The sequence below is a fragment of the Nerophis lumbriciformis genome, linkage group LG02, assembly GCF_033978685.3.
Source record: "Nerophis lumbriciformis linkage group LG02, RoL_Nlum_v2.1, whole genome shotgun sequence".
In the NCBI taxonomy this organism is placed as follows: domain Eukaryota; kingdom Metazoa; phylum Chordata; class Actinopteri; order Syngnathiformes; family Syngnathidae; genus Nerophis; species Nerophis lumbriciformis.
In genome coordinates this window covers 58,386,820-58,399,265 of record NC_084549.2, presented here as the reverse complement: position 1 = coordinate 58,399,265, position 12,446 = coordinate 58,386,820, and the positions used below count along the sequence as shown (strand labels likewise).

At 38.4% G+C, this 12,446-nt stretch overlaps 1 protein-coding gene across 1 annotated transcript in view; it reads left to right on the top strand.

Moving 5' to 3' along the window:
• Positions 1–12,446, top strand: part of srbd1 (S1 RNA binding domain 1) — an 88,897-nt gene that overhangs the window by 51,052 nt on the left and 25,399 nt on the right. Inside the window, exons 15-16 of the mRNA XM_061965485.2 lie at positions 555–646; positions 7,378–7,460. Coding sequence (XP_061821469.2) covers positions 555–646; positions 7,378–7,460 — 175 coding nt within the window. The remainder of the gene's footprint in view (positions 1–554; positions 647–7,377; positions 7,461–12,446) is intronic.

Genomic DNA, 12,446 nt, shown 5'->3' with positions numbered 1-12,446 from the left:
TGTCTTAATTGAAGTCCTGAAATAAAAAATTAAAAAAGCATTTGCACGCTATTGCAATTTATGGAGACGCCCCAATAATACAGATATAGTACAGTCAAGACATCAGCCTTTTGCAGTACACCCTAGTGGCCTCCAGATGGCAGGCGTGTCACAAGAACGGAGATGCCATTGCAGGCCTTAGTTCCTCAACGTCCCAAAATGTTCTCTGAGCATTCAATCAAAGCTTGAAGGAGAAAAAGCACTTCTGAATCGTCAAAACACAAAGGACCTCAATCAGGCAACAGCTTGTGGTTACTAAACATCTACAGAAGACTCCCTAATCCTTACTTGAACAAAATCTAATGTTAACGTGAAACTAGGACCTTTTGTAATGGCAGTGTTTTTGTCCATCATGTCAGATTTTGGAGTCAAATGAGGAACCTGTTAGACTTATCAGGTCTTTCTGTCATTTTCATGTCAAATCCCCTATTTGTCTTGTGTCACCAATAGGCTAAAAACATCTAAAAAAAAAAGTAATCTGTCATCTTGTGTTGACGTTGTCCTCCTCCCACTAGCATTACCAATGAGGCTGGAGCATCCATCTACAGTGTGAGCCCTGAGGCAGTCAAGGAGATGCCAGATTTGGACCCCAACCTGAGGAGCGCAGGTAATGCTAACCCAGCCACCATGTTAGATGATCTTAAATTATGACAGATAATGTGATTTCAGCAATTCGATCAGATTTGCATCAATATTAGGGATGCCTGATACTGACTTTCTGACCGATATCCGATATGTCTATAATGCGCAACACTTAATTTCCATTACCGATATCAAGCAATACCGATGAATGCAGCGGTTTTCCCATCAAACTAATGTCAGGTGACATGTGGTGTAAAATGAACACATTATTCCTTAATGTAACATTTTTTACTATGATTCTACTGGATACATTTCACAAATAAGCACTTTGTGTGCAAAAAAACAAACCATTACTGCAATGTAAGTTATAGAAAAAGTGCCATTTTTATTAGGAACAAATATTAAAATAAAATAATTAGAATATCCAGGGTGTACCCCGCCTAGCCCCTGAATGCAGCTGAGATAGGCTCCAGCAACCCTGAAAGGGACAAGCTGTAGAAAATGGATGGATGGATATAATTAATTATTGTATTCAGTCATTTTTATTTATTTTTTTGTTTTATATAACATTATTTTATAGGTGTAAAATAAAAATAAAACTAGTAATTAAAAGTATTGAGCAATTGTCAAGTAAAATAACATGTTCTCCTATCAACAACTAAGAGAGGTTCGTTTCGGACCGTACAAAGTTTGAAACTAGTGTATACTAGTACAATCATTGAAACGATCAATTACTTGACGTTTATATTTTTTCTAGACCCCATTTTTTTACTATCTTTCACTCAGGAAGTGAACTAATGTAAAAATGAGAAAGTTAGATTGTGCTATTAGACATTAAGAATGGTTAGGATTAAATGTAAGCTTTGCTTCTTCCTACTCTTTTTTTTTTTTTGGACATGCTGAATTGTGCAAACGTAACTATGCGATTTAACTTGTTAATACGTGTGTCTGAAGCAAATAAACCATGTCATATACCATTATAAACTGGTGTTAGAAATCCCATAATTTAGCATGTTTATGTCTTTGTGCTTCACTGATAATGTTTTTTTCAGGCGTTGTGATTTGGTTCTGACATCGAAACAAAGCATGTGACCTGATGCTTTTTCTGTCACAGATAGACTTGTATTTTCTCCATTCCCCTTTTTGCATCGTGCTTGTTGTCTCCATTTTAATTGAGTATAGCTGGGTAGTTTTCTTTAGAATCGCTGGTCGCTTAGTATCATTACTGTGCTGCCTAAACACTGCGTGTGACTCCAAGTGAATGAGGTCAGAGATATTGAAGGAAGGTGTTTATACTCACCTCTCACATAGCCAGCGCTCATTGTAAACTGTTGTTTTTATAATCGGTAAGACAAACTTGGAAATAATTGCACACCACGGACATACTTGCACCAAGATTATTGCAACGTGGAGCATGGCACAGTTTGATACGTTATGCCAGTAAAACTATCTGCAGACAAACTGATGCCGATGTGTTCTGGTATCACAATTTTAGGCCAATATCGGTCGACCGACATCCCTAATAGATGCTACATATTCTGCTCAATAAATAAGAATATAAAGGTGATTTATTTCAGTAATTTCATTCAACAGCATACTTGCCAACCTTGAGACCTCCGATTTCGGGAGGTGGGGGGTGGGGAGGGACCGGGGTGGGGGGCGGGGTTGGGGGCGTGGTTAAGAGGGGAGGAGTATATTTACAGCTAGAATTCACCAAGTCAAGTATTTCAAATATATATATATACAGGTAAAAGCCAGTAAATTAGAATATTTTCAAAAACTTGATTTATTTCAGTAATTGCATTCAAAAGGTGTAACTTGTACATTATATTTATTCATTGCACACAGACTGATGCATTCAAATGTTTATTTCATTTAATTTTGATGATTTGAAGTGGCAACAAATGAAAATCCAAAATTCCGTGTGTCACAAAATTAGAATATTGTGTAAGGGTTAAATTTTGAAGACACCTGGTGCCACAAACTAATCAGCTGATTAACTCAAAACACCTGCAAAGGGCTTTAAATGGTCTCCCAGTCCAGTTCTGAAGCCTACACAAACATGGGGAAGACTTCAGATTTGACAGCTGTCCAAAAGGCAACCATCGACACATTGCACAAGGAGGGAAAGACACAAAAGGTTATTGCTGAAGAGGCTGGCTGTTCTCAGAGCTCTGTGTCCAAACACATTAATGGAGAGGCAAAGGGAAGGAAAAACTGTGGTCAGAAAAAGTGTACAAGCGATAGGGATCACCGCGCCCTGGTCAAGATTGTGAAAAAAAACCCATTCAAAAATGTGGGGGAGATTCAGAAGGAGTGGACAGCTGCTGGAGTCAGTGCTTCAAGATCCACCACCAAGAGACGCTTGAAAGACATGGGTTTCAACTGCCGCATACCTCGTGTCAAGCCACTGTTGACCAAGAAACAGCGCGAAAAGCGTCTCACCTGGGCTAAGGAAAAAAAGAGCTGGACTGCTGCTGAGTGGTCCAAAGTCATGTTTTCTGACGAAAGCAAATTTTGCATTTCCTTTGGAAATCGAGGTCCCAGAGTCTGGAGGAAGACAGGAGAGGCACAGGATCCACGTTGCCTGAAGTCTAGTGTAAAGTTTCCACCATCAGTGATGGTTTGGGGTGCCATGTCATCTGCTGGTGTCGGTCCACTCTGTTTCCTGAGATCCAGGGTCAACGCAGCCGTCTACCAGCAAGTTTTAGAGCACTTCATGCTTCCTGCTGCTGACCTGCTCTATGGAGATGGAGATTTCAAGTTCCAACAGGACTTGGCGCCTGCACACAGCGCAAAATCTACCCGTGCCTGGTTTACGGACCATGGTATTTCTGTTCTAAATTGGCCCGCCAACTCCCCTGACCTTAGCCCCATAGAAAATCTGTGGGGTATTGTGAAAAGGAAGATGCAGAATGCCAGACCCAAAAACGCAGAAGAGTTGAAGGCCACTATTAGAGCAACCTGGGCTCTCATAACACCTGAGCAGTGCCAGAAACTCATCGACTCCATGCCACGCCGCATTAACGCAGTAATTGAGGCAAAAGGAGCTCCAACCAAGTATTGAGTATTGTACATGCTCATATTTTTCATTTTCATACTTTTCAGTTGGCCAACATTTCTAAAAATCCCTTTTTTGTATTAGCCTTAAGTAATATTCTAATTTTGTGACACACGGAATTTTGGATTTTCATTTGTTGCCACTTCAAATCATCAAAATTAAATGAAATAAACATTTGAATGCATCAGTCTGTGTGCAATGAATAAATATAATGTACAAGTTACACCTTTTGAATGCAATTACTGAAATAAATCAAGTTTTTCAAAATATTCTAATTTACTGGCTTTTACCTGTGTGTGTGTGTGTGTATATATATATATATATATATATATATATATATAAGAAATACTCAAGTATTTCATATATATATATATATATATATATATATATATATATATATGAAATACTTGACTTTCAGTGAATTCTAGCCATATATATATATATATTTATTTTATTATATATAGATATATATATATATATGTATATACATATATATATATATATATATATATATGTATATATATAAGAAATACTCAAGTATTTCATATATATATATATATATATATATATATATATATGAAATACTTGACTTTCAGTGAATTCTAGCCATATATGTATATTTATTTTACTATATATATATATATATATATATATATAGTATAGCAGTTGTGCACTGCACTCTCTAAAAGCCCTAGATGTTATTGTCACATATGCATGTACAGTAGATGGCAGTATTGTCCTGTTTAAGAGTGTCACAACATTGCTGTTAACGGCAGACGAACTGCTTTACGGTAGACGAAAACGTGACTGCTGTTGTTGTGTGTTGTTACCGCGCTGGGAGGACGTTAATGAAACTGCCTAACAATAAACCCACATAAGAAACCAAGAATTCGGCCTCGATCATTCTACAGTTATAACGTGATTGGGCAGGCATGTTGTTTATATTGTGGGAAAGCGGACGTGAGAACAGGCTGTCGACACGTCACTCAGGTCTGCATGGAGCTGGAGGGGGCGTGGCCTCCGGCTCCGCCTGAATTTCGGGAGATTTTCGGGAGAAAATTTGTCCCGGGAGGTTTTCGGGAGAGGCGCTGAATTTCGGGAGTCTCCCGGAAAATCCGGGAGGGTTGGCAAGTATGACAAGTGAAGTCATTACACACAGCGATACATTTCAAATCTTAATTTTTTTCAATTTTGATAACTGAAAACTAATGATAATTCCAAATTCAGTATCTTAGAAAAATAGAATATCACTTACGACGAATAAAAAAAGGAATAAAGAATATAATTTTATCATCTGAAAATTTAGTGGGTGTAGCTTATATACTGGTGCGGCTTATAGTCCGGAAAATATGGTACTGTGAGTGTAGAACATGTGAGTATAGTCATGCAGAAATTCTAAGTTTGTTTTGCATTTGATTATATTGTCAACAATCTAATAGACAAATCATGTCACCTTACCAGTGAATATCTGGCTTTGCTATTAGAATCTCTCATGTGTCTGTGGTGTTCTTCCACATACTCAATCACTGAAAACACAGCAGAATAAAAAAAATCACTGTTGCCCAGAACAAATGTTTCCAGCAGACTTCCTCTATAAAAGCCTTAAATCAAGTGAGGCTGAATTATTCCTCACTAGTTTCCTGTGATCAGCAGCGCGCCATTTTTTTTTTTTTACCATTTAGCAAACATTCGACTTTGGACTGCAGCAGGGACACTGTGGTAATATACTTTAACTTGGCCACAGAGGCGGGAAGGGGCTGTTCTGTGCTTGGAGCTTCCATCCGTCCCACCTATAGTTGTGAGATAAAGGACACCTATAGCGGGACAATATTTTAACTAGTCAGCAGGAGGACTGTTTTTCTGCTTACTTTTTAGTGCACGTCTCCTCTGCTAGCCTCTATTCAAAGCCCAGAATGCAGCACTACATGGGAGGGAGGCTCAAGATGAAGTGCGGTCACTCTTTAGTACCCTCACTAGTGTTTTACCTGGTTGCTGTGGGTGACAGACGAGATTAATCGACCCTGCGTTCTCTTTGTAGTTCAGCAGATAAATCACAACATTGCAGAAAAAACATCTTGCTTTTCTGTCCATCCAAGTTCATTGCACACGAGTGTGACAGGACCGCCTCTCCTATTTCTATTTTTTCCTCTCTACTTTAAGTAACACAAAACTGTAGTGCTCATAAACTTTTAATAAATGTCGGGGTTTTAAGATGGACTGCGGAGACAGAGTATAGGAGCTTGCTTTTGGTGGTGCACTGAGACAGGGCAGGTTTTGAAACTCCATCCCTGTCTAAATATTATCTCAGGGTGCAGCGAGAGAAAAGAAGAGAAGCCATTGATTCCAGACATACTTCCTTTACTGCAGCACATCCTCCTTTTTTCTGCCTGTGCGTCTCATCATTGCTAACAAAAAAGTTGACAAAATACAAACAGTAGCGTCATGCTTTGTGACACAATTAGGGATGTGACGATAAACGGTAATAATGGTTACGGCGGTAAAACTCCCAACGGTTATTGTTACTGTTTTAAATTGAAATAAGCGAAAAACCGTGATTGACAACTGCCCTTAGTTAAACTCCCAGACGCCAGTTCACTAGCTTTTAAATGCTAACATGAAAACAAGAGACCTTAACGTCTTTCCCCATTAAGAAACGACATATCCCAATCTAAAGTTATATAAACACTTTACTGTCTGATATTCAATTGTGCACATTGAACCTACAAGCTGTGATATTAGAACAGAGTGATCATTCTATACTCCGAGGAATACAAGACGGAGGTTTTTTTTTAGGTGAACAGAGTAGGACGCCACAACACAGACCAGAAATAATACATATTTAAAATAGATTTTGTTTGTTACGCACTTTTCATTTAAATGAATATTAAAGTGCTTCAATGAAAACCAATATTTAAAACAATAAAAGCCGAGCCATTAAAACAGATAAAATACTAAAACTAAAACACGATCTGTGAAGCATAAGAAACACAAAACATGTAAAATAGTGAGTTTTCTAACAGTTTATTCATTTACTTTAGTTTTTTAATAAAAGTAATTTGATCAAAATATTTCAGTGTGTGCATAAATGTTTTTTGAGCGCATTCAACAATACTGCGATAATAATGATAATCGGGATAGTCTTGGCCACAATAACCCTGATATGACATTTTTAGATCATTACAATGCTACACACAATACCGGAGTATAATGCCCAGGTTTAAAGGCCAAGAATGACGATAAACTAAAAAATTGCTACATTGGCAAGTGTTTGTTATTGCATTTTTTGTGTTATGTCTTAGCCTTGCCGGCAAAGTCATGGAAAATGATTTGGCTGAATTTGCGGCGCACACCGGCTAATTAATGCCTATAGGCTCAGCCTTGCTTTGCTGCAGTCTTTTTTTCTTCACTTGGCTAAATTAGTGCTTCTAAAGGTGTGCGTCTCCCAACATCTATCAGGCGTCTAAATGACAGGTCGGTGGCTCTAATTTAAAGCCAGCAATAATTATTAGGTTGCAGGAACGATGAAATTGGATTTGGCCCTCCCCTCAGGCACGTGCTGTAATAAGAACATTTGCATTTTCAGTAATTATAAACAAGGCAGCTGTGAATATTCGAGTGCCGCAAATAGTTCAAGTTCATGAATCTCATTTGACGTCTCGTTGGCATCCTGTCTGCCCGTCTGTGTTTGTGAACAGTGTCCATTGGAAGACGTGTCCAGGATCCGTTGGCGGAGCTTGTGAAGATAGATCCAAAACACATAGGCATTGGAACATACCAGGTAAGATACTTGACTTGTGCGCACTTACAGTACATGGAAAAAGTGCAAGAAAAGCACATTTGAGACATGTACAGTGGTACCTCGGTTTTTGTCAGTCATCTGTTCCAAAGAAGTACTTTTTCCCATTAGAAATCACGTAAACCCTACTTCAGATTCTTTATTTTGTTTAGAATTAGACCAAACACATTCTGAAAATGTACAAATCTATTTTTTTTTTTACACATACAGTACATCTTGCCGTTAATAGTATTCTATCTTCATTTGTCGTTATTTATACTTTCTGAATAAATGATGTGGTAATGTTTATCAGTCAAATAGGTGGAATGGAGTCTGGCAGAGTTTTAAAATGCTCCCATTGGTGTTCATTTTTAATCTATCAGAAGATGAAATTAATAATAATATCAAAATCAAATTACAGCATGTTGTTAATGTAATTTACTCATGTTCTTTAACTGATGTACTAACATCATGTGTTTTATTCTGTACATGTGAAGCATCATCTACAACAAAACTTGTGAATTTTTGACGAATTTCATTAATCACACATGACTTTAGAAGGGGATACATATTATTTCAGCATATTTATGTGCGCCCAGAAAAGAGAACAGTGCCAACATTTTTGCACGTGAAAAACACTGCGTGGTTGCGGATTAATTTTACGCTTTTAGTTTTTTATGCAAATTTTTGCCAGCATGCAAACTCTGACTATGTTTACACTGCAGGCCAACATGGCTGAAATCAGATTTTCTCTAAATCACATTTTTTCCAGCTGTTTACAGTGCAAGTAAAATGTGATCTTTATCAGACTCCAGTATAAACGCGCACAGGTCCCTAAAGTGGCCCCAATGTGGCCAGACGTCACTTGCATGCACAGTTCGATAAGTGAAAATAAAGGAAGTTCACTCGAAGTTATTATTTTATTATATATTATATTTCATATCTAAATCAGCATTTCCAAACTTAAGGTATCACTTTTTGAGGCAGCAGCAGCTTAAATCGATAGACGCCGCTGGGAGCTTTTTTCAGAGAAAGCGGTTTATTTTGACAGAACACCGGATTCAGTAAATGAACAAGGAAGTCTCTACCACACAAGAAAACATCTTCTATTGAGTTTAGTGATTATTGATAAGGCATACTAGCACTCTGTCAAATAAAGAGTAGCGACCATGGTGACATCCCAAACTTCTAGAAGACATGCTCTTTTTTCACTCGTTCGCTCCTCATCTGTTTCACCGTCACACGCTCCGGAATTTGCATGTGAGTTGCGCGGCCCATGAATCGTTTTTTTTCGATTATTACATTTTCGTAATTGTGAGAAGCCACAATCAAAATCTAAATTAAAATATGATAAATTGTCCAGCCCTAGTGCTGACACTTGCAACTTTATTTGGCCCCACAGTGACTTATTTTGCAGTGGTCAACAACACAACACTAAAGACTTTTAACATATCAGTATGTGGAATTAAGTTATGGAATTGATTAAGTAAAGAAGTGAAACAATGTACTAACTTGATCCACTTTAAAAAACGGTTGAAACTACAAGTGTTTACAAATTATAAAGAAGAAGAATATTGGTAAATGTCTTGAACTTGAGGGAAAAATATATATTTATCTCATAAGTGACTGACCTAGTTATGAAGAAAACTGTTGTATTATTGTAATGTATGAATGTGGACATACAGAGTACAGGGAGTGAACATATGTGTAAGTAATTCATATGAAGTCGAGAAGGGGTAGGATTAAATAAGCGTTGCTTCTTCCTACTCCTTTTTGGACATGTTGTAAAGAAAATTAAAAAATGCGATGCATCATTTTGAAACTGTTTATATGTTCAAATAAAACCAATCTGAATGTGAACTCAATCAAAAAGCACAGAGGAAGCAACACATGTGGATACATTGCGCACTCGATTCCGCAGAATAACACACAAGTTTGTTGCATGCAATGTTTTGCCCTACAAAGGCCGGTAAAGTATGCAAAAACCGCGGCATAATTGTGGTGAAGATCTTTGTTGACAACCGAACCATTTAAAAAATGGGACGCACGAAAACCGCGGTTAGATAGTACTACCTTTCATCATAGCAGTGTGTACACCGCTACTAATTTGACTGTGTTGATTAGACCTATTGAAGTATTTTAGGGTAAACATATAACGTAGTAATAGGTCTGTTTATTTGATAAATGGGCTTCTGGGAAGACATAGAAGAAGAGGTATGTGGATCAACTTTAGTGGAGACCTGTGTCAACAGATGACGGGGGCCGCTAAGTCGATTAACGATTTCAACCCCAAGTGACGTATGTTTTTCACCGCACTTTTTTTTTTTTAACCAGACCTTTCTGCAGTCGTTTTGGAAGTAAACAAAAAAGGAAGGAACTTTATTGTCATTGCACAAGTACAACAAAATTTCATTTTTAGCACAAACCCCTTCAAGAGCAGACATACATTGAACAAAGTAACAGAACAGGAACGCTGAAGTGATACAAAAATTAGATAAATGCATTTTTTTTAGTTTGACTGACGCATTAATTGGGAGTCATTGTTCCTGAGGATCAAGACAGACTCCCATATTGACTTTAGGGACAGAGGGGAAACACGGGGATTAAGACAGGACAGCAGATGGTGACAAAAGTCAGTGAAAAAAGAATGACAGGAACATTGAAGGGTCAGTGCAGAGTGAAATTTGATGAAAGTCCATAGGTCATATTGTGTAAGTGCCTGTGTGTGTATGTGTGTCTGAGTTTGTTAGGTCACAGGCCTGCATCTCTCATCGCATGGCTCTCCAGGGTGCCGGGGGAACCGCACCTCCCACCCTCAGATCATGTGACTAGGTCAACAAATGATAATATAACCGGGTAAATAAACCCCGGGTGCTGACAGATACGAGACGGCACATCACTTTGACCTGCCAGCGAGCGCTCTCTGTATTGCATACGTTGATGTCAAAGTACTGTACGACTTCGCTTTGCGTTTAGTTGCATTTTTTCTTGAAAAGTCCCTCCGTGCGGTTTCTGACTTTTTGAGTTCTCGTTCTGAAAGATTGTTGCCCATAAGAACCAAAAAGAGTGCGGGCAGATGTAACTCTAGCATAGCTGGCACAGCGGGATCACTCTTTCACTTCTCTCTGCTTTAGCCCTGCTTGAGTGACAGCTCTGAGAGAATGGAGGAAATGAGCTGAGAGCTAAAAAAGTGAGGACCATTAAAATCAGATTGAGCTTAACTATTGCTGTGGGAGCAACGTTTTTCACTGCTGCGATGCGAGCACAACCTGGATACTTTAAATCAACATCCAACACTCCCAATTTCTTTTTAAAATCATGGTCACCTATAACGAAATACATACAAAAGAGTTTTGTGATGATATAGTTATTTAATCCACTGTTAAGTATCAAACTGTTATTTAATTAGACACTTATTGGGTGTGCCTGTTGGATGGCTTCTTCATCTGTCAGTCTCTTGTGGTTTCCACACACACACACACACACACACACACACACACACACACACGCACGCACGCACACGCACACTGCTGTGTAAGAAAAAACATTGCCCTGTTTTCTTACTTTTTAGTCTTCAGACTAACAAAGTAGACTAAAAAAGTAGAATGTCACTTTACCCTTCATTGATTTTTATCACCCTCCTGTCTACAGACTTTTGCGGAATTTATTGTCCCTTGTCACATGCACTTTTTTTATCCACCTGTCAAGCCACCTTTTTCCTCCGTGTTTTGTGGCTTATTTATGCATTACCCACACAAAGTTAGGGATAGGGGATGGTGAACCTAAAATTCACCTTACATCCACCTTTGCCAGTGAACTCTTAATGAAATCTCCACTAAACTTTTAAATGCACATTTCCAACTGTTTTGCACAACCTGCTGTTCTCTAACAAGGCGCTTTATGCCAAAATTCACAAAGGTGTGTCTGTGTGTGTTATCCAAGAGTCGATCAATTCTAAATACATTTGCTGGTTCAGTTGGAATGGTGAATGATAAAAGTAGTATTTTCCGACTTATCAACTTACAATGTTGGTTAAACAATGCCAAAGAGGCAAATCATATTGTTTATACATTTTGGGATGAGCTGTCACGCAGCTTTGGATTACTCTGTGTGCGGGGTTTTGCTATCTGGCAAATTTCGTGATGTCACAGCAAGGTGGACATACTTATTTGGATATAAATGAAGCTTTTCTGTTTCAGGCTATGAGGAAACACTAAAAATGGGAAGATTTCATCTAACATGGCATGCACATAACACCAACGTGTGACATGCAGTAACATTAATGCTGCTAAATATACAGTAGATATATATAACAATTTTAAATGTGGCTTATTCCTATAGCTGCCAGCACTAAAAAATTAGCCTGTTTTGATGCTAAGATAAATGTTATGTTGTGATCCATCCATCCATTTTCTACCGCTTGTCCTTTTTTGGGGTCGCGGGAGGTGCTGGAGCCTATCTCAGTTGTATTCGGGTAAAAGGCAGGGTACACCCTGGACAAGTCGCCACCTCATCCCAGGGCCAATACAGATAGACAGACAACATTCACACTCACATTCACACACTAGGGCCAATTTAGTGTTGCCAATCAACCTATCCCCAGGTGCATGTCTTTGGAGGTGGGAGGAAGCCGGAGTACACGGAGGGAACCCAATGTTGTATTTTATTTTTTATCATATCGTATATGTATTGTGTGCCTTTTTTCTTTTTCTCTCTCTTTCTTTTCTTTGTCTTTTAAAGGGGAACATTATCACCAGACCTATGTAAGCGTCAATATATACCTTGATGTTGCAGAAAAAAGACCATATATTTTTTTAACCGATTTCCGAACTCTAAATGGGTGAATTTTGGCGAATTAAACGCCTTTCTATTATTCGCTCTCGGAGCGATGACGTCACAACGTGACGTCACATCGGGAAGCAATCCGACATTTTTTCAAACACCGAGTCAAATCAGCTCTGTTATTTTCTGTTTTTTCGACTGTTTTCC